Source organism: Podarcis filfolensis, assembly GCF_964270895.1.
Source record: "Podarcis filfolensis genome assembly, chromosome: W".
NCBI lineage: Eukaryota > Metazoa > Chordata > Lepidosauria > Squamata > Lacertidae > Podarcis > Podarcis filfolensis.
The window spans coordinates 25,710,685-25,737,348 of NC_139619.1; the positions used below are offsets into that span (position 1 = coordinate 25,710,685).

Below are 26,664 nucleotides of genomic sequence, written 5' to 3' on the forward strand. Positions count from 1 at the left end.
TGTAACCCGAAAGATTGCTGAGGAGGCAGAAATTTCTGCAGAAACTACACAGGAAAAGCTAGTACCAGTCTGCAAAAAGCTGGATGAACATGAGGCAGCCCTGTCTTTATTGGAACTACAGAGAAAAGATAGGAATCTGAGACTGAGATTGATTCCAGAAAGTGAAAAGGATAACTTGATAGACTTTCTTACAAAAGAGTTTTTGGAATTTTGGCAGGATAATTTGAAAGAGGATGAATTCAAGATAGTAACCGCCTTTAGACTGGGCAGGAGACAAAATAGAAAGAGTCCAAGGGACTGTTTGATAACTTTAAGATCTAAGGAGGAGAGGGATAAAATACTAAATTTACATTTTCAAAGAACTCTGGAGATTGAAGATTCATATGTGCAGATATACAAAGACATTCCTAAATATATTTTGGAAGTGAGAGCTCATTACAAGGACTTGGTCACTCTGCTGAGAAAGAATAACATACTATTTAGATGGGAGTTTCCACAAGGCCTGTCTTTCAACTACAAAGGAAAGAAAATTAAAATAAAAACAGTGCAAGATAAAGAACAATTTCTGGAAAGGAACGAGGAGGACCTTCTGAAGGAAGTGGTGGAACCTACAAATCTAGAGGAAGTACCAGATATTTCAAATTTATCCTTTGGGCTTAAAACACCAACAGGAGAAGAACTGCTTGGAGCAGTCGGGGGAACAATTTAAGTAAATAACAAGATGTCTCTGCAATTTCTAAGTTGGAACTGTAATGGACTAAATCTTCCCAGAAAAAGGCGTGAGGCTTTTCATATTTTAAAAAAAGAACAATTGGACTTGATTTGTTTGCAAGAAACCCACGTGACCAGAGTACATCGAAAATTACTTATTAATAAAAGATTAGGACAGGAATTTATTTCATCAGATAAAGTGAAGAAAAGAGGAGTGGTGATTTACGCAAAGGAAAAGTTGACCCCTAAATTAATTTTTAAAGATGAACAAGGAAGATATTTGGCAATTGAAATTCAAGTTCAAGGAGAAAAATTATTGATAATAGGAATTTATGCTCCAAATGAAGGGAAGTCAGAATTTTTAAAGAAATTGCATGAGACATTAATGGACTATTTGGATTACAATGTAATTTTGATGGGAGATATGAATGGAGTGGTCTCTACAAACATGTATAAAGCACAAAGACAGGTAGTCTCCAAGGATGGGAGACTACCAAATACTTTTTTTGAAATGACAGATAATATGAACCTGATTGACATTTGGAGAACAAGGAACCCTCTTGAGAGGGAGGGAACTTTCTTCTCTGAAGCAAAAATGACTTGGACCAGAATTGACCAAATATGGGTAACTAGTGGGATGGCACCAAAGATAAAGAAAGTGGAAATCTGCCCAAAGACTTGCTCCGACCATAATGCTGTAAAGATGGAGATGAACTTAACAACAGCTGGCTCCTTCAGATGGAGGATGAATGACTCCCTATTTAGAGATGAAGAGGTGTACAAAAAGGCCCAGAAAGCGGTGAAGGACTATTTTGAGATAAATCTGAGAACAGAGGTGGAGAAAAGAGTAATTTGGGACGCAAGTAAAGCCGTTATGCGAGGATTTTTAATACAGCAGAATGCTATAAAAAGGAAGAGACAGAATGAGAAGAAGGATAAGATCTTGGAAAGGATAAAAGAAGGAGAAAAAAAACTGAGATCAAAGCCAAAGTCACATGAAATTTTGAGAGAAATTAAGCTTTATCAGAGGCAATACATGGAACTGATGAATCAGGAGATAGAATGGAAAATAAAACAAATGAGACAAAAGACATTTGAATCGGCAGACAAATGTGGGAAACTTCTGGCATGGCAATTGAAGAAGAGACAAAAACTGAATATGGTTACAAGCCTAGAAGTTGAAGGAAGGAACATTTATAAACCAAATGAGATCAGAAACTGTTTTCAGAGTTATTTCAGGAGACTTTATGCACAAGGGCCGGTGAATGAAAAAGAGATAGAAGAATTTCTTTAAAAATATGGATTACAAAAAATTTCTGAACAAAGTAAAGTTATTTTGAACCAGAAGATAACTGAGCAAGAAATAGAGGGAGCCATTCAAAATATGCAAATGGGGAAATCTCCAGGACCAGATGGATTGACTTCCAGATACTACAAAGCATTGAGAGAATGGTTGATACAACCGCTGAAGGAAGTCTGCAATGAAATTTTAGAGGGGAAGAAGGCACCCGAATCGTGGAAAGAAGCGTATATTACACTTATACCAAAATCTGAGACTGAGAAGAACCAGATCAAGAACTACCGCCCTATATCATTACTTAATGTGGATTACAAAATTTTTGCAGACATTTTGGCAAAAAGATTGAAGAGAGTTTTGGTGGGAGAGATTCATAAAGATCAGGCAGGCTTTCTTCCAGGAAGACACTTATCTGACAATGTGAGAAATATAATAGACATTATGGAGCTATTAGAAGCTAATATTAATACTAAGGCAGTATTAATATTTGTGGACGCGGAGAAAGCCTTTGACAATATCTCTTGGAGTTTTATGAAGAAGAATCTTGAAGGGATGGGGGTAGGCCAAGGTTTTGAGAATGGTATAGGTGCAATTTATTCTGAACAAAAAGCAAAATTAATTGTAAATAACGTGGTTACTGAAGAATTTGCTATTGAAAAAGGGACACGACAGGGGTGCCCAATGTCCCCATTACTTTTTATATCTGTCTTGGAGGTTTTATTAAACATGATTAGAGGGGACCAGCTGGTTAAAGGGATTCAGGTCGGAGCTAAACAATATAAACTGAGAGCCTTTGCAGATGACTTAGTACTAACTCTACAAGAGCCAGACACTAGTACAAAAAGAGTCTTAGAGCTAATACAAGTATTTGGTCAAGTAGCAGGTTTTAAGCTGAATAAACAGAAAACGAAAGTATTGGAGAAAAATTTAACAGTTGCTGAAAGAGAGAGGTTTTATAGTGAAACTGGATTAATGGTAGCAAAGAAAGTGAAATACCTGGGGATTAATTTAACATCTAAGAATGTGAACTTATTTAAAGACAATTATGAGAAATGTTGGACAGAAGTTAAGAAAGATCTAGAAATATGGTCAAATTTGAGACTTTCCTTGTTAGGCCGAATTGCTGTTATTAAGATGAATGTGTTGCCGAGAATGTTGTTTTTGTTTCAAACACTGCAGATTGTGGACAAGATGGACTGTTTCAAGAGGTGGCAGAAAGACATATCTAGATTTGTCTGGCAGGGCAAAAAGCCCAGAATAAAATTTAAGATATTAACTGATGCAAAAGAAAGAGGGGGGGTTTGCCCTGCCAGACTTAAAACTGTATTATGAATCAGCGGCTTTTTGCTGGCTGAAAAACTGGCTACTTCTTGAGAACACAGACATTTTGGATCTGGAAGGGTTTAACAATAGGTTTGGTTGGCATGCATATATATGGTATGACAAGGTAAAAATTCACAAAGGTTTCAAAAACCATATTGTTAGGAAAGCACTATAAAATGTTTGGATTCGGTATAAAGATTTGTTGGAAAACAAAACCCCTAGGTGGTTGTCACCAATGGAAGCTAAGGAAGTGAAAAAACTTAATATGGAATCTAAATGGCCAAAATACTGGGAAATCATACTTCCTGGAGGCGGCGCCTCCGACAATGGCGGATTCCCTCTAACTCAGAGGGAGACAGCTCCGTGGAAATCGGGTCCTACCGCTGCAGCGAAGCGGGGACCCTTTAAAAACCGCAGGCGGAAGAAGCCTGCGGACCTGGGACTCGGCGGGCACCGTTTGCGCCCCCCCGTTTGGCAAAGGAACCCTATAAAGGGCTCCGGAGGAGACGGGGGTTGGTGTGGTGCTGAGAGTCAATCGCTAACTCTGCGGAGCGATGCTGCACAGCTGTTGTCGGAGAGCGTTCTCCTTCTTCCTAAGACAATTCGGATTCTAAACAACAACCTGTGAGTAGGACAATTGAAAATTTTGCATGAAAATACAGCTTGGAATTTGACCTGAAATGGGAAGGTGTAAAAAGGAAGTCCACCTCCCGTCCTTTGTATAAAGATCAAAGCAAAGATTTTACAAGCTAAAAGCCGGGAAAACAGATAGCCTGAAGGTTCCTGCATTTTTAACCATCAAAACCCCCCTTGACAGCAGGAGGAAAGGGGGGAAAATTTGACTTTTTAAGCCTGCAGAGAGAAATTTAAGAAAATAAGTTTCCACTGTCCCTAACCTGGGGACGGAATGGCAGGAAAGAAGGAAAGAAACGGTCGGTGATATTTACAAATTGAAAATAGAAAAATTGATATACAGAATTGGAAAAGGGAAAAATAATTCCAAAGCCGCTTTCTGCCTGTTTGTTTTATATTGAAAGGAAATAAAGTATCTGGAAATCGAAATGAATTTTTCCTTGTTGGATACAATTTAAAGATGGATGCTAAAAAGTAACTACACCCCCTAGAGGAAGCCAGCCAGTGTGCCTGTCTTTCAGTTATAAAGAGAACATTGTATCAGGGAAAACTAGAGCGTGGGATCAGCTCCCTGACCTTGACAGAAATGAATAGAGAGGAAGTCTTATCTGCTCTGAACAAAATATATGATGGGCTGCGACAGCTGGAGGAGAAAATGATTTTGATGAATCAAAAGAGGGACAATACAGCTAAAGTCAGTAAAGAGGTGCCAATGGAAGATGCCACAGAAATTGTACAGCAATCTATGCAGGAGACAGATTTAACAGGGCAACTGCAAGGTCAGAGAAAGATGGAGATACAGAGGATGGATTTTGGAGGACACTGGCCAAACTTTGGATTTAAGAAAATTTTTATCTTTGGTGGGACTGTGAAACGAGTGGAAGAATTTTTTTGGAACAATTACTTCTTGGATTACAAACTAAACACTGGGGAGTGCAACACCGGGGAATTGGACAATTGGAGAAAAGGAAAGGAAGAATGTTACTGTACGGAATCACCCGGTGATTGGACTCCCAAGGAGAAAGAGAAGGAAAGGCGAAAGAACTCAACAGGGATCAAGGATGTATGTAACTACAAACAGGAACAAGAAAACTCGCAGAAGGGGCTTGGATATGATTTGAAAGCCTCGGATATTAGGACACCTGACTGATATGGATATAATGATATATGGACTGACATTGCCGTGAACCAGGAAAAGGGGCGCTGGACTAATCTAGAATGAGAAATGTCTTGTGTAATTAATCTATATCTATGGAATTAGTTTAATACTAATGAAATATTAAAAGATGTTGGAAAGGATGTAATCGGCTCTAGCAAAATTTAGTCTAAATTTTGAAAGTTTAATGATTTGAGGACAAGATAAAATTAATGAAATTAATGAAATTATTGTAAAAAAGAAGTGGTTTGTGAAATAAGAATTGGCAAAAACGGTTTGATTAAAAATGAAAATATGAGGATATTATATGGGGATATATAATCAAGGGTAAGATAAGAGGTATGAATTTGCTGAACATATCGTTAATTGGAATACAAAGAGGGAGGTGGGAGGGAGTCAGGAAAATAAGTTAAAAAGGGAAAAATGGTGAGAAATTGAAAAGAGAGATTTTTGATTTTCTTGTTTTTTCTTTTTTTTGTTTTTCTTCTCTATGTTTTTTCTATGTTTTTTGTGTTGAATTTATTGTTTAAGATTTTGTAAACTTTTTTTCTGTTTTGTTAAAATCCAATAAAATACCATTATAAAAATCAAAATACTGGGAAATCATAGAACAAGAGGAGGGAAAAGTGAAGTTGCAGAGCTATGAGAAATTGAAGTCAAAAGTAAGAGACTGGCTTCATTATTACCAGATAAATGAAGTTTTCAAACAGGACAGGAAAATCGGCTTTCAGGTGGAGAGATCAAAATTAGAAACTGAATTGTTGGAACCCAATACTAAGAATTTGTCAAGAATGTATAACTTGCTGTTGAAATGGAATACACAGGATGAGATGGTTAAATCAGCTATGATTAAATGGGCACAAGACATTGGTCATGACATTATGTTTGCTGACTGGGAACAGTTATGGACTACCGGTATAAAATTTACGGCATGTAATGCCTTAAGAGAGAACATTATGAAAATGATTTATAGGTGGTACATGACCCCAGTCAAGCTTGCAAAAATCTATCATACGCCCAATAATAAATGCTGGAAATGTAATGAAACTGAAGGTACTTTCTACCACCTTTGGTGGACGTGCCCAAGGATCAAGGCCTTCTGGGAAATGATCTATAATGAAATCAAGAAGGTACTTAAGTGTACCTTTCATAAGAAACCAGAGGCCTTTCTCCTGGGCATGGTAGGCCAATTGGTGTCAAGGAAAGATAGGACGTTTTTTATGTATGCTACAACAGCAGTAAGAGTTCTTTTAGCAAAGTATTGGAAGACACAAGAACTACCCACACTGGAAGAGTGGCAGACGAAGGTGATAGACTATATGGGACTGGCTGAGATGACTGGCAGAATCCGTGACCAAGGAAAAGAGACGGTGGAAGAAGATTGGAAGAAATTCAAAACTTATCTTAAGAACTGTTGTAAAATTAATGAGTGCTAAAATGTTATGGGTAATGTAAAACAGAATTGCAGTGACAAATAATTGGGTAAGAGAAAAAGGATCAAAGAAAGTGAATTATAAGTAATTGAAATTAGGGGTTGCTGGAAAAGTTTAAAACAGGGATGCAGAAAAGGGAGGTATGGGGAAGTTGTTGAAATAAGGTTTAAGAAAAAGAGGTTATGAAATTATACGTGTTTGTATGTTTGTTTGTTTGTGTATTGTCAGTTGTGTTGTGTTTTGATATATGTTGGAAAATTAATAAAAAATTTATTTTAAAAAAAATAAAGTGCCGTCAAAAACTTCGGCAAAGTCTTTGACTAGACTCTCAGTCTCTGCGTTAGAGATGCAGTTGATGCCGGTGACTTCCAGGCCGAGGGCATCAAACCAGTCTAGCCCTAGGAGGCTTGGCCGCTGACCTTCGATCACCACCAGTCGGAGCAGGCCCGAAAAATTATTGAAGGCCATCCGGAACCGGCCAACGCCTACCACGGGAATGTCGTTTCCCCGGTAGTCTCAGGTGTACGCGGTTGGAGTCGAGTTGCCTTTTGGACACTCTGGGTACCAGTCTTTTGATGGTGCTCCAAGACACGATGGACAGGGCAGACCCGGTGTCGATCTCCATGTCACATGGAGCCCCTTCAATGAGCACCGTGACGTTCAGCTTGCGTCGCGTAGGCGAGTTGGTTTGGCCAATCGTGGTTCCAGACGGGCAGCGGCAGTTGGTGAGAGCGAAACAGCTTTCCTTGGCAGACTGGAGTGAAGACTTAGACTTGCGAGTCGGTGAAGGGGGGGGTGTCAGACGGAGCCGATCGGCAGACCTTAGCGATGTGGCCCCTTCTGGAACACGTCCGACAGATGGCGTCTCTGAATCGACACTTGGCACGGGAATGGTTTCCTCCACAGCCGGCGCATGTTTGAACTTCCTGCGCTCCCGCTTTGTCTGGTGCACATCATTGTCTTCACTGGAGGATGCCTCATCACTGCTGGCCTCTTCGTGATGCACTGGAACTGGCTCCCTAGCAAGACGCGGGCTGCTGGCCTTGCGGATCTCCTGGGCCGAGCGTTCAGCAGCTTCCGAGGCCACAGCCTCCTCAATGGCTTTCTGCAGCGTGAGGTCTGGCTTGGCGAGGAGACGCCATTGCAGATGGATGTCCCAGACCCCGCAGACGATTCGATCCATCAGGGCATCATCTAAGTCTCGGAACTCGCAGTGCATTGCAGCCTGTCGCAGGGCGGTGGTGTAGTTGTTGATTGACTCCCCCTCTGCCTGGTTCCGGTGGTAAAACGCATGGCGGGCAGCAATCTTGGATGGCTTTGGTGCATAGTGGTTGCGGAGCTTCTCTTGGATCGTGTCCCACAGTGTTGCCTGGACTGCTTCAGGCGCAACCAATGCTCGGGCCGTCTCAAACACCTCAGGCCCACAGAGGCTGAGGAATAGGCCCCGCTTCCGCTCCTTTGATACTTCTGCCAGCTCGTTGGCTTGGAGGTAGCAGTCAAACCGAGCGAGGTAGGAGTCCCATGATTCAGAGGCTGGCGCAAACGGCGGTAGAGGCACAAGTGAAGCCATGATTCCGATGCCGGCGAGAAGGGCGATGGATGGAACACAGTGCTCTAGCCAGAACAGTCAGCTCTGAATTGGTTCTGTTCAGTGATTTCGCTCAGTGATTCAGCTGTGCTCAGAGGGTAGCTGCATCTGGCTGTGCTCTGATGTCCATCAATCCCATCCTCGTCGCCGGTGTTAAGTTGTGGGCGAACTTGTCAGACGACACAGCGATTCTTTAAACAGCTCTTCTTTATTCAGATGCCAGAACAGAACTAGGCTGAGGAGCTCAGTCAGCCTGCTTATATAGAGCTCCAGAACAATGCAACTGTTGCCATTTTCTAAAACTATCCAATCACTGAACGTCACTTTTCGATCCTTCATTTGCATACAAAACTATCCAATCACTGAACGTCACTTTTCGATCCTTCATTTGCATAACTATCTACAGTATCCCCCTGCTGGCCCAGGGTGAGAACTTCAGTACATAACAAGGAGGAAGGAGCGAAACCACTGTATAACAGTGCCCCCAGCTCCCAGCCCCTCTAGACGGTCCAGAAGGATGTTATGGTCGATTGTATCAAAGGCCGCTGAGAGATCCAGCAGAACTACGAAACAGCTCTCAGCTTTGTCCCTAGCTCGCCGGAGATCATCAACCAGCGCGACCAAGGCAGTTTCAGTCCCATGATGAGGCCTGAATCCCGATTGGAAGGGATCCAAATGGTCCGCATCCTCCAAGTGTGCCTGGAGTTGTTCAGCAACCACTCGCTCAATCACCTTGCCCAGGAATGGAAGATTTGAGACTGGGCGATAGTTAGCCATACTGGCCGGGTTTAAAGATGGTTTTTTAAGAAGCGGTTTAATGACCGCCTCTTTCAGCGGATCTGGGAATGTTCCCTCACAGAGGGAAGCATTCACCACCCCGCAGATCCCATTGCCCAGCCCTTCCCGGCTTGCTTTTATTAGCCAGGATGGGCAAGGATCAAGGAGACAGGTGGTTGGTTCCACGCGTCCAAGCAGCCTGTCCACATCCTCGGGGGTAACGGATTGAAATTGATTCCATGCAACTTGACCAGACAGGGCTCTAGCACTCTCCCGCCCCAGCCCTGCTCCCACGGTGGTGTCTAGCTCCTTCCGAATATGAGTGATTTTATTTGCAAAAAACTTTGCAAAATCGTTGCTGGAGATCTTGGGGTCTTTACAAGGCCCCGGTGGTAAAGGTGGTTCCATTAAATTGCGGACCACCTGAAAGAGTCTCCTGCTACTATTTTCTGCAGATGCAATAGAGGCGGTGAAGAAAGTCTTCTTCGCCATCGCTATCGCCACTTGGTAGGCTCGACGTTGAGCTCTAACCTGTGTCCGGTCAGATTTGGAATGAGTTTACTGCCACCGACGCTCTAGCCGTCTCAGTGATTGTTTCCTCACCCTCAGCTCCAAAGAAAACCACGGGGCTGTCCGGGCTCCATGCAATCGGAGAGGGCGCTTCGGAGCCAGACAGTCGATGGCCCTGGTTAACTCCGCATTCCAGCAGGCCACCAGGGAATCAGCTGAAAGGCCATCAACATGGGATAAAGCATCCCCTACCACTCTCTGGAAACCATTTGGATCCATTAAGTGGCGGGGGCGGACCATCTGAATTGGTCCCACCTCCCTGCAGAGGGGAAGGGTCGCAGAGAAGTCCAGTTGCAGCAGGAAGTGATCTGACCATGGCACTTCTTTTGTTTCACTTTTACTTAGTGTCAGATCACCCACATCACTAGAGGTGAACACCAGGTCTAAGATATGTCCGTGACTATGAGTTGGGCCAAACTTATTCAGGGACAGCCCCATGGAGGCTATGCTTTCCACGAAGTCCCGAGTGGCCCCTTGTAAGGTTGTGTCGGCATGGATGTTAAAATCCCCTAGGACAACCAAACTAGGTGTCTCCAGGCAAGCTGTGGATCTGCACTATACTGTCAGTAAAGGAACTGACTCTACCTGGGACTGTCTGGTGTTTTTGTTCCACTGGCACACTCCACATGCCACAACAAAAATAAGTAAAGATTTACAATCCATTTGGCTACACGAAAGACTGCCATACACATAGCTAATTTAGTTTTTAGATAATTAGCCAATGCATTTTCAATTGCTTCCATAGCTATTCATAAGCTATTGCGAAGGCCCAATTTGGGCAAAAAGGGTTGTTCATACATTTACTAAATAAAATGTTTAAGGCTGAAGAGCCATATTTATGCTTTATGTACTTTAATGGGCAATACAAATGATAGGCAGCCATGTGGGTAACCAGATAAGAGACTTGGGTTCAATACACACATCTCTGCTATGCACTCACTGGGGCCAGTAAGATGGTCTCAGGCTTCCTGTTGCAAGATAGGAACAGTATGGCTGACCTACTTCACAGTTTGCACACAAAGGGGAGCTACTACTTATACTATGCAACTTCATTTTAAAACACCTATCCACATAGTCAGAAACTAAATGCTGACACAGAGGTCTAGACATGAAACATGCATGAAGAGATGTAGCTCCAAATGACTTCTATAAAAAGAACATCAATTTGATGTTTGCTTCCTTTGAACAGATACACTCAAAATTTAGAAGTACTTTTTCCTACTCTTGCCGATTGTTTAAACCACAGCATTAGCTCCAAATATATACGCAGGCTGAGGAGCAGGAGATGAGTCTTCATTTTCCCACACAGTAAAAATGATTACTATACTATATACTATTACTATATATCCTGCCTGGGATAGTTTAATTCAAGGCAATTTAGATCACAAAAATGCTGATTTAGAATTCTAAAATCCTGTTTATTAATTAGACAAAAACTTCCTGATTAGAAATGCATGCTAATTTGTTGCGAAAACTATAGAAACTTTTTTTAAAAAAATAAATAATTAGACTATTGACTGTGAGCCAATTGCAGAGATCAGATAGTTACTAGACATAAAAATGGAAGTGAAAGATCATGCAGGGAATCTGTGGATGCCGCTAGTCCTCAGCCTCTAATAGTATCAAGCCAAAATAGCTCTTTCTTTCCCAAGAAAAACAGTTGTAAGAAAATCATAAATTCAATTTTAATTCAATTCAATTATATATTTGCATTAAATTCTGTTTGAAAACCATGCTTTAAAAACGTATATAACTAAAACATTAATGAAATAATAATTATAATTATTTTTATTATTTAAATCAACGGTTATCTACCCTCACCATGCAAAAAAATGTAGTTTCTCCCCAGGAATCACCACCCTAAGGCAGCCCTAAATTCTGATCTTCCCCAGTTTCAAACCAAGATACAAGAGGGCCTTGAAGGGGCAACGCCGCTTAAGGCAGCAGTGCGTTCCAGAGATGCTCTGCTTCTTTCAAGACAAACCCTGCAAGTTTTGAAGCATGTTCATGACCTATGAAAAAGGCAAAGAATGCTCCCTTCAGAAGATGCCTAACTGCTGCAAAGCTCCAGCTATTCAAAATAACAATTTTTTAGGAATACTGAGTTTTAGAGTATCACTTGCATCTTGGTTCAGTTATGATATAACTCCAAAGCTAGAGAGCTACATTCAGGGTCATTTAAGCCTGAACATTCTCCTCCAGGCAAATAAGACACATGGCCTGCTTCTTACGAGGAGTGCTGCTTCTTCAGCAACACTCAGTTTACTTCAGGTATAAATTGAAAAAATAAGTTTCTTGGGGCGTATGTTGCAAAAATAAAATCTTCAATTTTTTCACCTCCCTACTGTAAATCATCTGGTACTTTTAAATTTGTCTACAAAAAAGACTGTGTCAAAATATTTTAGTAAATTAATATTTTACAATTCATCTATTCTAGTAAATAAATAAAAATTATTATTATTATTAAACCATTAATATTTATTTTTTCTTTTAAAAGATATTACATCTTAACTCCTGTGACATGACTGACTTGAACAGAACAAGCATAGTGAATTCTCTGTCAAGACTATTCAAAAGGTATTTTGCTGATTAGAAGTCAGGAGTTCAGCTCAGTGGCTGAGCACCCACCATGCAAGCAGGAAATCCTAGGTACAATTACCAGCACCTTCAGGTCAGGCTGAAAAAGACTCCTGCCTGAAGCGCAGGAGAACGGTTGCCAGTTAGCAATGACAAGACTGTGCTAGATGGAACAATCATCTGACTTGGCATAAGACCGCTTCCTATGTTCCTAAATACAGGACGGAAAAGCCATGGTTCCTCCTGACCTCAGCCCAAACGCTAATGGCACAAGGGAGGCTTCACTACACAGAACCGCCATTCACACATGTGGGCTCATGCACCGACAAAGAGGCACCTTCAGTCTTCCTGTTCTAGCTAGGGCCCCATCCACAGTACAAAGCTGGTCTGGCATGAGGAGCAACAGGATGTTTACACCTTGATGTTCTCTTTGGACAGAAATAGAAACAAAACCTAAGGGGCATAAGTCTGGATCAGATCAATGTGTGTGTGCCCAATCCAGGGTCTTGCTTCCAGCACTGACTAGCCAGGTGCTTCTAGGAAGTCCACAAGCAGTCTGTGATGATGCTGTCCAGCCCCGCCCACTGGTTAATAATACTGTACAGATTCCATCTTGAATCTGCTGCCCATCAGCTATCAATGGCTGCATATTACTTCCAGTATCAGACAGTCTGAATACCAGCTGCTGGGGAACACGAATGGGCGTGTGCTACGACCATTAGATCCTGCTTGCAGGCTTCCTATGGACATCTGGTTGACTGCCAGGAGAGCAAAATGCTGGACTAGGGAGGCCCTTAGTATATGTTGTGTTACCAAGACTCTCTTTACCACACATCATTTCCCCAATCCCACATCTCTGCAGTTTTCTACACTACCAATACAAAAGTTGTCCTCTAAGAGAGTAAATACACAAGACCAAACCCTGTAAGGTATCTGTGGCATGAGAGCAGTTTCTGCCATTTGGGAAATAAGGCCATACATCAGGTTTCCTCAAAACAAAGAAAGAATGCCATTATTGAAAAAAGACTCTTTAAAAAATGCAGTTGTGGTCTGTGCCTCATATAGTAATTTCATAAAAGTGACAACTCATTGTATATTTCAACACTGGGTTGCAATGTTAACATAGTTACTCGTAAGCTATTCCAACAGCATCCCATGAAAATCCAGGTGCCCACCTGTGCAAGTCTGAATGTATAGTAATTAAATGTTCCTGGTACAGAATAAACACAGGCTGTGAGGAGAGTAGGCAACCAAATGTATGAAATCCTTAGTTTGGAAAGCTTCTATAGCTGGTCACTGTATTACATGGTCCCCATATCCCACAATTATTTCCTGGAAGAATTTGCAAGTCAAGTATCTCCCAGCAAACTGTTAAGTGCATTCCACTGAACTACAGCTGAACTGGGCAATCCTGACATATGAAGGAGAACGTCTCACCTTCCAACAGCAAAAGGCAGATGGTCAAAGGGGGAGCATCTGTAGAACACGGCCTAGCCTTTGCTAAGGGTTTTCTAACTGCTTGCAATGAGCCAATGTCACATTTTTTCCAGTGAGACCGACACGTTCCCTTCCCATGTTTGAATAAGGTTTGGGGTTTACTAGCATTAAGGACTCAACATGTACTGTCACTTAATTTTTATGTATGCAATCCTTCCTGACAAATATGATCTGCTGCTGGGTAATTCATTTGACGTTCATTCTGTTCCTTGCTCTAATTATGGCTTCCATTTCTGACATGGAGGCGTCTGTGCTGCCAGAGCCAGGAGTACACCTGTCAGACAAGTTGTGGTACTGCCTAATGCCCTTTTATGCCAGGTGAGTTTGCACTGGGAGCAAGTGACACAAGGATGGGATCATTCAGAGAGCATTTTCCCACAGGATAAGTGGAAGCAGGTAACTGAAAACAGCAAATCCTTGATAGCCAATAAATTAAGTCTTCTAAAGTTATACAGTATGAACCAAATAGGTATCTGTGGCTTTATGAATAATGCACAAAAAACTTTATATGAAGCAGTCCAATTTCTGAGTTGCATCTCCTCGCCACTATCTGAAAGAAGAGTCACAACCTGTTTTTCCTTATAGTCTATAAGCATGCCTAGCGCATGCAGAAGACTTGCTCAGACTCCTTTAACCATTTTGATCTTAAACTGTAGAAGAATGTCATGTAAACAAAGGAAGAGCCATCAGAGGCCACAGAAAGTTGTTAGGATCTAACCTACTGCTTGGCCACAGTAAATAGTCCTTTCCATGGTGTGTCTGAAGGTGGCTGCTATATTACTTGCATCACACCAGATAGTCAGAGGTCCGCCTGTGATTTCAGAATTCCTTTGTGAAGAACAATAGCAATTACACCAGCAACCATTCCACAATTCAGGAATAAGAAGAGATTTTTTTTTTTCCTTTTTGAGCCTTCATAGCAAATTATGCATTTACCTTCTAAATGGTGTTTCAGATCTCCAACAAAACAAAAAGCAAGGCACTCAAAGTAGAAGGTAATAAATATTGGCTGACAGGGGCAATGTTGCAGAATAGCATATTGCACATCTTAGCTGGTGATCATAAAATATATAATTTCATCACTAATAGGTAAAAAAAAGCAACTACCATGTGACCAAGAAATTTCTGACTGAGTCAGGTGAATTGGGTAACTGTCACTCAGGCACAATTTCATGAGGGATGTTAACCTAAGGAATGTGTGGCAGTAGTTTTAGAGCTAAAGAAGCGGCCCAGTCCAAGATCTCCAAGTTTCACAACTCCAGAGGCTGTTATGAACACATTGGCTGGCTTTATGTCTGGAAGACAGAAGAGAGAAAGTAAGTCAAACCAAGAGGGCTTTTTTGGGCTCCATCACGGCCCACAACCTCCTCCCCAAGGATGAGTGACTAGGTATGCATGTACAGAACTTTGAAAACTGAATTTCCTAAGCCATAGTATTGATGCTTTCCCAGTCTATTTTACACATCAGGAGAAAGGAAGTTTGTGGGGAAGGATAAACATATTTTCCCACAACAAACAAATGAAAATTGAGTCTGGCTTAAAACACTGCAAAAGCATAAAGCGCCATTATGCTCTTGAAGGGTAATTTTATTTTTTAAGGATTTTGAACATTTGGAGGAAAATAGCAATAAAAATAAACATGCACCTGGACAAAATACTAATATTAGCAAGAATATTTTCTCTTTCCAGATTACAATTGCTTGCATTCAAATTGGAATGAGTTCATAGGAAGACCACTGCAGCCTCTTAATTCTAGAAATATTAGTATGGTATTTGGTGAGGGTGTCGTCATAGCCAGGAAGGATTGATGAGACTCCCTAGTGCTGCTTTCTCATCTGTAAAATAGAGAAAGGAACAACAGCCTCATGGGCCTGCAGTGGGATGAAAGGAAAATCCTCATGAACTTGGTGATGAAGCAAAAGAATTTGGAAGAGCAGGACAAGAGCGGTGTTTGCTACACTGCAAGGAAAACCAATTTGAGGACAGCATCAGGGCAAGCAACTGTTGTTACACATTTGTGTTTTCCTGAACCATCTGTGTTAAGTTGTGGGTGAACATATCAGACGACACAGCGATTCTTCAAACAGCTCTTGTTTATTCCGAGGCCAGAACTGAACTGAACTGAACTGAAGAGCTCAGTCAGCCTGCTTATATAGAGCTCCAGAACAACGTAACTGTAGCAACTTTCTAAAACTATCCAATCACTGAACATCACTTTTGATCCTTCATTTGCATACAAACTATCCAATCACTGAACGTCACTTTCGATCCTTCATTTGCATAACTATCTACAGTATCCCCCTGCTGGCCCAGGGTGAGAACCTCAGTACATAACACCCCTCCCCACTGAGATAAGGCGTTAGTTACAATCGTAACGGTTTCCTTATATACAGCACTACACGTAATGGTTCAATTAGGCACAAAAGCATATCGGTTACATTTCACATACTTAGACCAACAGTGATACATGTCCAACAACATAGTCCTTTAAATAAGTTGGGCGCTTGGAAACTCTGCCAGACCGCCGGGGACTAGTAGCCAAGTCCGGGGGGCCACCCAATTCTTGCTGAGGCTGTGGTGCGACCCTAGGTGGCGTTGAAACCAAGTCCCCTGGATCTGCTGCTGTGGGTGGAACCTCCGCAAGTGGAGTTGGCGGAATGTCAGCCACGGCAGTGGTCTGAGTCTGTGGTAAGTCTGGCAGACCCTCTGAAGTGGCTTGGTTCGGCTCCATGCCGGCAGTTTGCGAGAGAGGTGTAGGTGGAGCCTCACCATCTGTAAGTGTCTGTTCCGGAGCCACGAGCGCAGTTGGGGGCACCACGGTAGTGTCCAAGTCCCCAACCCTGCGCCTAAGCTGGTCTATGTGCTGGCGCCACAAGCGTCCGTCTTCGAGTGCCACCTGGTACGAGCGAGGTCCAGTGACTCCCACTACTGTGGCTGGCACCCAAGGAATGTCCCCCACAAAGTTCCGGGCAAAGACCTGGTTTCGGAGCGGTCTAAGATGGCGACGGCTTAGCAAGCAGGCTTCGGAGCTCCGCAGATAACAGGACTGTAATTAGCATTGACTGCCACCCAGGGAAGTAATTTTTCCTTTTTACTTCTCTACTTTTTAACTTACCGTATTTTTCGTCCCATAGGACGCTCCGTCCCATAGGACGCACCTAGTTTTTTTGGGGGGGAAATAAAGGAAAAAATGTTTTCCTTTATTTCTCCCCCAAAACCAGGTCGGGGAACAGCGGGATGGCAGCGCTGCGCCTCCCCGCTGTCCCCCGAGCTTGTGGGGCTGGCTGATGTCTGCCCGGCGCGCGGGGCGCTCTGCTTCAGGGTGCACCGCGTGCCGGGTGGCAGGCTGCTATCCGCAGCGTGGGGAGCCCTGCGGGAACTCCCGCAGGGCTGCCTAGGCTGCGGATGTGTTCCCGAAGCGCCGGGCGCACTGCTTTCAACGCACCCAGCGCTGCGGGAAGCAGGCTGCTATCCACAGCCTAGACAGCCCTGCGGGAACTCCCTCAGGGCTGCCTAGGCTGCGGATGTCTTCCTGAAGCCTGGAGAGCGAGAGGGGTCGGTGCGCACCGACCCCTCTCGCTCTCCAAGCTTCAGCGAAAGCCTGCATTCACCCCATAGGACGCACCCAGATTTCCCCTTCATTTTTGGAGGGGAGAAAGTGCGTCCTATGGGGCGAAAAATACGGTACCAACTTACTGAGATTCTAACAGCACCTTCTTGTCTATGCTATGAGAAACATCTTGGGCAAGTTCTGTGAAGCATCCTGGGCAGGCCGCCAGCTGCTAGCTATTAACCGCCAACTCCCTTCTATACTTTGTTCCTGAAACTCCTGGCAGTCTCCACACAGAGAAGCTCTTAAATTGAACAAACTGAGCACTTTCTATTTTTTCTCTCTTTTTTGGTTGGTGAAACCTCTCCTTGTTTACTCCTCACGGTGATGCTATGCCTGCTAGTAAACGCCACAGGGACCCAGAGGATGTAGCTCTCTCACCGGTTCCCAAACAATCTAAAATAGAGGACTTTTTAAACAAATCTACTTTTATAGTTCCAACAAAAAAACAGTTTTCTCCTCTTGAAGATGATTGTGAGTGTGGGGAGAGTATTCATTTTTAAAAAAATAATTTTTATTAACCGACCAATCAAATCAAATCAAATCACATCACATAAATTCCGAATTACAAAGCCGAATTTTAATTTTTTTGTTGGGGGACCCATATTTCAAGTTCCGAAGGGGATTCCAATCATCTTCTTGCTGCTGCGTTAATATCCACAAATCTGTCCAAATAATGTTCATAATTCTATCCAGTCCTATCTTGCTGTTCCCACATCTCATCTTGTTCGTATATTTTTCTTTTTTTCCTTTATGATCTCTTCTGATAATCTCCTTAAGCAGGTAAACACCAGTTATAATCCTGTGTGAATTTTCCGTTCGTCCAATCATCATGTCGAGATGGTTTCCATATATCATCACTTTCATAAATAAAAGCACTCTTTCCATCATTAGTCTCGCAAATCTGTCGCCTTCATTAGTCCCTCTGAGGAGGCTCACCCACAATATGAAAACAGATCTATTCCTCCTCCCAGACATAAGTCTTTCGACAGAACTTGCCAAGATGGCGACGCTGTTTTTTGCTGCGTCATTCCAAAGCTCTTATGCTTTCCACGATCTCCTTAAAACATGCTTTGGTTAGGACCCGGAGTTCCGGCGAACCGCAGCCACAGGAAAGGAGCGCGAGGCTGCCCTCCGGGGGGCTCTCAAACAACGCGGGGGTCTAGAGGTGTCACGAAGGCTCCGTGGACCTCAAAACCCCAAGAGGATTATCTTGGGGGACAGGTACCTGGCGGCGCTGCCGGCACTCCCCTGTTTTTCGGACATTTTAAATCAAGTTTGAGAACAGGATTGGAGCTGCAGCACGAAAGGGAAGCAACAGACCACGTGTTGTGAAGCCTCAGGCTCCGAGTGAAAGCGGCAAGCCTCCAACAACAGTTAAGAAGCTGGGTCATAACTAAAACAATAACAGACTGAATTTAAGTTAAAGAAACCAGCGGAACAAAGATACTATGATATGAAAGAAGAAGGAATTCGCTTTAGCGGTAAGAGTAATCGGCGTGTAATGGAAGACTGGGAGAGGAGAGGGAGTAAGACTGTAACTGCCGAGTGGGCGTTGCGGAGAGACCTCAGATACAAAGTGTAAAAATCTGAGGCAATGGACTGATTGAAAACAGTTGAATATTTGAAAAGCGGATAGAAACATTTCTGCTCTGCCCTGGTTGGAGCGCGCTACGCCAGCGACCAAAAGGGACTGTAATTTTTCACCCAGTCTAGGATATATAAGTGAGACTTTGTTCCGAGTTATTGCATTTTGTATATACCTCCCCCCGCATAATGTGTTCAAGCTGAAACTGTTTCTCTTTATTATTTGGGGTGCTTAATTGACTGAAAGCTGAGTTTGTTATTGAGAGGAGCGGATACGACGAGAGGTTTGGGAGGAGAAAGTGAACCGTAAGAGGAGAACTTTGGAAAACAGCGGAACCTCTCTCCGCCATTGTGTGCTCCATTTCCTGTTTTTCTCTTAAAGCGGCACACAGCTGTAATCATCTAGGAGAAGATAACCTTGGCGCCTTAAACATTTAATCTATCGCTACAGAAAACGGGGAGTAAACGGCTAAGTCGAAAGAAAAGAAAAGAAGACTTAAACACAGTACCTTGGCAAGACTTTATGTTCCCTCTAGATCCTGCTGCCTTCCCGTGGCAATCTCTCGGTTTAATTTTGACTCCCCCCCACCTTTTCTGTTCCGGCTTCAAAACCCGCCTTGTACTTCATCCCTACTTCCTGGAAAGTATTGAGCTGGATGTTCCCCACCTCCTTTTCTCCCCCCTGTGTCTTGATGTTCCCTACTTTATTTACTTTCTAGGACTTAAATCCCGAGAACTTTCTTCCCCCTTCATTTGCTTTTTGTGACTGTAAACGATCCATCTAACTGGTCCCCTAGCTATGAGTGGAGAGAGACTTTATACTGAAGAACTAAAAGGGTGAATGCAAGTAAAGCGCCACTGTGTGGGGCCAGAAAGGAACTACATTGGGAAAAGAAAGAAATTTCCTAAATTACAGTTGAGCGACCCCTAGGGGTGGGAAAAAACTTTTTCTTTCTTTTCTTCTTTGTTTTTCATTTTCATTTTTTTTTTTAGTTAATTAAGACAAATAGAAATACAAAATGAAAAAGGGAGCAGGAACGCCTGCTGAAAGGAGACCATCCAGACAAGAAAATGGGAAAGAGGGGAAGGAAATTAAGGACTATGATAATTTGATGGCTGAAATAAGGAAATAATTTAAACACAATGAACAGTATATTGAGAAAAAATTATTGGAAGTACAGGACTCATTGAATAAGAGATTAGAGGGGCTGGTGGGAGAACTAACAGGAAAAGTAAAAGATTTATCTCTAAGATCCAAAGTACTTGAAGACTCAATGAAAAGGGTTCAAAAAGATATCAAAGAAAATAGGAAAGATATGGACAGGATTAAGACAGAGGTGAAGGAGATAAATAAAATACAGGAAGAGTTACTGGATAGTGTGACGATGACTCAAATGAGACAGAAGCAATCAAACCTGAAATTTAGGGGGATCCCTGAGGAACCAAATGAAAATATACGATCTAAATTGGTTAGAGAATTGGCAGTTTGGTTAGATATGAAGGAAGAAGACATAGGATATTCAGTTGCAAATATTTTTCGAATAAAAACAAAATCAGCCAAAGCCAGAGGGAAGAAACTGCCAGGAGATGTCCTGGTTATGTTTAACTCTCTGGATATGAGAAATGAAATACTAAAGTTAAACTATAAACAAAAACTATGTTTTGAGGGAAAGCCAATTATTATATTTAAAGAGATTCCTTCGAGATTTCTTTGTAAGAGAGATGTTTATAAAAAACTAACTAACCAACTGAAGAAGAACGGGATCCAATATAGATGGGAGTTCCCGGAAGGGATTTCATTCTATTTCAAGGAAAAAAGATTCAAACTATCCAGCTCTCTGGAATTGGATAAATTTGCAAGAAGATATGAGAAGGAACTGGGAAGGTTGGGAGGGTGGGAACCAGAAGGGGAGCAGATGGGGGAAGAGAGGGGTGGAGGTGAAGGAAGTGGAGAGGGAGAAGGGGAGGAAAACCTAGACGAAGAAAAAGAAGAGGAAGAGACAGATAACAAGGAACAGTAGATCTAACTTAGATTCGACCACTTACTGATTGTACATTAAAAATGACTTTAAAAATAACCTCGTGGAATGTGAACGGGCTCAACAATAAAAATAAAAGGCACCAAATTGCTCATGTATTGCTTAAAAAGAACCTTGACATAATCTGTCTACAAGAAACTCATGTAACAAGAAAACATAAAAGAATTTTAAGTAATAAGAGATTAGGGTTGGACTTTGTAGCATCGGATAATGTCAAGAAAAGAGGAGTGGTATTATATATAAAAGAAAAACTTGATCCAAAACTAATACATAAAGACGAAGAGGGGAGAACGATAGTAGTACAGATCACCCATCAAGGAGAAAAGATAATTGTGGTTGGGATATATGCACCCAATGACAAAAAGTCAGCATTTTATTCTGAACTAGGTAACAAATTGTTAGAATGGATGGACCAACAATTGATATTGATGGGGGACTTTAATGGAGTGGTTCTCCCAAACTTGGATAGATCAATGAGAAAACAGGAAGTGAGGGAGGGCAAACTACCGAAAGCCTTCTTCGAATTAGTGGAAAATTTGGGACTAATTGATGCTTGGAGATTTAAAAACCCCACGATAAAACAATTTACTTTCTTTTCAAACCCAAATCAAAGCTGGGGAAAAATAGACCATATTTGGATTTCGAAGGAATTGACGCAAAGAGTAATTAAGACTGAAATCCTCCCACAAACCTTATCTGATCACAATCCAGTATATATGGAGGTAAAAGGAAAAGACTTTAGAACATTAAGATGGAAAATGAATGAAAATTTATTCAATGATCAAAAGATAGTAAATAAAGCAAAAGAGACCATTGAGGAATATTTTAAGTGGAATTTGAATAAAGAAACATCTCTAGAAACGGTGTGGGACGCTGGGAAGGCCGTCATGAGGGGTTTCCTAATCCAGAAAAATAGCATCTCAAAAAAGAAAAAAGAGAAAAGGAAAAAAGAAATCTTATTACATCTCATGGAGAATGAAAGACAATTAACCATTAAACCAGGAGATGAAATAATAAAACAAAACATAAGGATGCTACAAGCTCAATTTTCTATGATAGTGAACCAGGAGATTGAATGGAGGATCAAAATGATGAAACAAAAGAACTTTGAATCAGCAAATAAGATAGGAAAATACCTGGCGTGGCAATTAAGAGAGAGGAAAAAACAAAACACGATATGTAAGATAAGGGATGGAGAAAGGATAGTGGAGGACCCAAAAGAGATAAAGAATATATTTTAGAAATATTATAAGGAATTATACAAAAGAGAAAAAGAGATAGATAATGAGATAGAAGATTACTTAAAAAAATACCAACTGCAACAGATCACGACTGAAGAAAGAGAAGATCTAAATCAGACAATTACAGAGGAAGAAATTAGGAAAGCAATAAAAAAAATGAGAACAGGAAAAGCGCCTGGGCCAGATGGTATCTCGGCTAAATATTATAAAATATTAAGTGATCAACTTTCCCCAGTGCTATGTGAAGTCATGAACAATGTATTAAAAGAAGGGAGAATTCCAAACACCTGGAAAGAAGCGTATATCACCATAATCCCTAAAAAAGATACAGATGGCTTAGAGGTAAAAAACTATAGACCTATATCATTATTAAATAACGACTATAAACTATTCGCAGACGTATTGGCGGAAAGGTTAAAAAAAGTCTTAAATAAAAGAATCCATAAAGACCAAACGGGTTTCCTCCCGGGGAGACAATTGAAAGACAACGTAAGAAATGTGATAGACATTATTGAATATTTGGATAGTAGAATACACAAGCAGGCGGCGCTGATCTTCATTGATGCCGAGAAGGCATTTGACAACGTCTCCTGGCGTTTCATGAAGGAAAATTTAAAAACTATGGGAATTGGTGAAGGATTTAGAAAAGGTATTGAGGCTATTTATCAAAAGCAAAAAGCCAAACTTATAATAAACAACAATATATTGGAGGCCTTTGATATTGCCAAAGGGACTAGGCAAGGCTGTCCCTTATCCCCTTTGTTATTTATAACAGTGTTGGAAGTGTTTAATAAAAGGTTAAGGGAAACACCGGAGGTTAAAGGAATTAAGGTAGGAAGTAAGGAATTCAAAATAAAAGCATTTGCAGATGACCTGATATTAACATTGGAAGATCCTAAGAACAGTCTACAAGAAGCCCTACAGAAACTAGAAGAATTCGGAAAAGTGGCAGGTCTCAAGCTTAACAGGAATAAGACTAAAATGATAACAAAAAATATAACCAAGGAAGATATAGTAGAGCTAGAACAAAGGACGGGATGGTTGCTAAGAAGGTAAAATATTTAGGAGTGTGGATCACAGCAAAAAATATAAACTTATACAAAGATAATTACGAGGCTACTTGGAAGGGTGTCAAGAAAGATTTAGAAATCTGGGAGAGATTGAAACTTTCCTTCTTAGGGAGGATATCGGTTATTAAAATGAATGTCCTGCCCAGAATGTTATTTTTGTTTCAAACTATACCAGTAATGAAAGGACTAAAACAGTGTAAAGATTGGCAAAGGATCTTAGCGAGATTCATTTGGCAGGGAAAAAGATCACGAATAAAAATGAAAATACTGGTAGATAAAAAAGAAAGAGGGGGTTTTTCTTTACCAGATTTGAGTTTATATTACGAAGCGGCTTGTTTAACGTGGGTGAAAGACTGGATAAAGCTAGAGAATACTGATATCTTGGATTTAGAGGGCTTTGATAATAGGTACGGGTGGCACTTGTACCTGTGGTACGAAAAGGTGAAAGTTCATAGAGGCTTTCTAAATCATATAATTAGAGGACCATTATTTCAAGTATGGGAAAGAAATAAGAACCTGCTGGAAAAGAAAACCCCATGGTGGATCTCACCAATAGTAGTAGTAATAATAATAATAATAATAATAATAATAATAATAATAATAATAATTTATTATTTATACCCCGCCCATCTGGCTGGGCCTCCCCAGCCACTCTGGGCGGCTTCCATAGAAACCAAAAATACAGTAAAATATCACACGTTAAAAACTTCCCTGAATGTCTTTTAGATTTCTAGATGTCTTAACTGTCAAAAAAACTAACATGGAAGGGAAAAAAGCTACCTATGAAGAACTTATCAATAAAACTGATCAGGGCATAAAACTCAAGCCCTATGAGGAGGTAAAGAATGTACTCACGGGGTGGCTGCAATACCATCAAGTGAATGATCTGTTAAAAGATGATAAAAAGAAACTGGGATTTGAAGATAAAAAATCTAAATTTAATGTGGAAGTCATAGAAGGTAAAAACAAGACATTATCTAGGATGTATGACCTCTTACTGGATACAAAAGACGAAGAGGTGAAGGAGGCCATGATAAAATGGGCCATAGATATTGGTTACAACATTGACTTTGTAAAGTGGCAAGAATTGTGGAATGTAAATATGAAATTCATGGTGTGTACGGCACTAAGGGAGAACCTCTGGAAGATGATTTATAGGTGGTATCACACACCAGTGAAATTGGCTAAGATTTACAAACTGAAGATTAAGAAATGCTGGAAATGTGGAGAGGGGGATGGTGAGTTCTATCATATGTGGTGGACATGCAGTAAAGTAAAAGGCTTTTGGGAACTGATTTACAACTAACTTTAAAAAAATTTAAAATATACTTTCCCCAAAAAGCCTGAAGCTTTCCTGCTAGGAATAGTTGGCAAGGAAATCAAAAAAGAGGACAAAAATCTGTTTCTATATGCCACAACGGCCGCTAGAACTATGTTAGCCCAAAGCTGGAAAATGGAATTAATACCTACTATAAATGACTGGCAGATCAAGATGATAAATTATGCTGAACTAGCTAGAATAACAGGAAGACTAAGAGACCAGGATGACCAGAAGTTTCATGAAAATTGGAACAAATATCTGACGTATATAAGAGACAAGTATAGAACTTTGATGACTCTGGCAGGGTTAGAATAACTCTAACAGTGTTTGGCAAATATGTAAAGGAGATAAAACACGTAACTTCAGAAATTATCTGATACTTACCAATGAAGTGAAGGGAAGTCCGAGGCTCGGCGGAGCCCAAAATAACTGTGTACTATATATATGATTCATGTAACAGGTATGTTATATGCAACTTATGTAATCTAGACTGTATATATGTATAATCAATGGAAAACTAATAAAAAATTTATAAGGGAAAACAAACATGCTTTGGTTAGAAAATTATCTCCACACAGTCTTAAATCCTCAGCTTAAATCATTTAAACGGCATTTCTGACTTGTGACTTGTGGGAGGGGATTCTTGGTTAATCACATAGAGAAAAGAAAGGAAAGTCCCCCCCCCATCCAGTCCCGTTGCCGAACATACCAAGCCTTGGTGCGTCTTCTCATGATTTATTCCTGTTCCTCCGACCCGTCTTGTTTATCAGAGATCTCTTCAGTTAGCAGTCTTTACTCCCCATTCTTCCTCGAAATATGTGCATTAGCTTCCTCCTAATTGTTTCTTTTGAAGTTGCTGCAGCTAGAGGCGCGAATCAGAGACAGCGTCCAGGAGTGCCGAAATCCGGACAAGGGCTTTCTGCCTAGTGCCACCACCCACTCAAATTCGGGGGTGGTATAGGGCACAGCAGGCAAGGGCAGTCCCCCCCACACGCTTGGGGGGGGCGGGAGGCTGTTTACTCCCATCACAGCCTCTTAATTACCTCGTGTGGGTCGGAGAGATGTTATTGTCAGCCATCTTCCGATGCGCCCCTAGTGGCCCCTCTGTGGGGAGAGTATTCAAGGTGAGAGCGTGGAACTGGATCCAGCAATGGGGCAAGTTGATCCTGTGCTCCTCAGAGAGGAAGGAATAACAAGTAGGGAGAGGACCCAATTAACTCTAATTGCAAGAACGGTTGAGAATATCTTCCAACAAATTAGAGGTATTGCCTCTCAAATAACCCAATTATCCAAAGAGGTCCACAGTTTATCAGTTAATAACAAGCAGGCATCAACAGAACACCATAGTACCAAAGGAAATTGGCGACAACAAGAGCAGACCCCTAAGCTCAACATAGAATGTGCAGAGGCTCTTAAAACAAACTCTTCTTATTTAATCTTCCAACCAAAAAAGATCTGCATGACAATTTGTGGAAGGCCAGATCAAACTCCTAGCTGGAAAGGTGCCCAGCGTTCCAAATGACATTTATCAGACTTACTTGGCATTGGACTTACAGAGATCGACCTCGTTAGGACTGAACTCTTGAATACCACAAATCAAAGCCAAAAAATTATGTTAACTTTTTCCTCTACTAGACTGCCCTCACTGATTCACAAGCTGAAATTCAGATTGTCAAGCAGAGGAGTTTTTCCAACCCGGGTATTTCACAATTCTATTGTTGCACCCTTATGTAAGATGAGGACTGGTGCTTCAGAGAGGCTCACAAAACCAAAGCCTGGATCCCCAATGGAAGTAATGACATCACAAAAAAACTTGACAGGTGGGGAGAAAACAGACATGCCTGAGTTGAACTCGCAGGATCATGCCCAACATCAAAATAACCAGGTGAGCCAAAAGCAACAGCCGATTCCTCTAGACAATCATCTTCAGGAATCTGTGCACTCTGTAAATCCTTTGGAAGAGGATTTTCTCAGCTCCATTAGGAATCTCCCTCAGGAAGAGTAACAAACAGTTATCAAGAGGCTTGATCTTATGAGGTTGAAAGAGATTAAAGAGATTAAAGAACCGGAGGCAGAGATTGATAATAGACCCAATGGCCACAACAGAATGATAACTATAGAACCACCGGAGTATTGGACAAAGATGAGATATTTAGAAGAGGAGGAGTCTGTTGGGATACTGCCAGGGAGACAAAGGCCATCATGACCCCACGTCGATTCCGGACGATCCATTG

At 41.5% G+C, this 26,664-nt stretch overlaps 1 protein-coding gene across 1 annotated transcript in view; it reads right to left on the reverse strand.

Moving 5' to 3' along the window:
- LOC310753860 (serine/threonine-protein kinase Nek6) overlaps positions 1 to 26,664 on the reverse strand; it is an 87,778-nt gene that overhangs the window by 32,164 nt on the left and 28,950 nt on the right. The window contains exon 2 of the mRNA XM_083595230.1: positions 14,750 to 14,857. Within this exon, the coding sequence (XP_083451356.1) occupies positions 14,750 to 14,857 (108 nt within the window). The remainder of the gene's footprint in view (positions 1 to 14,749; positions 14,858 to 26,664) is intronic.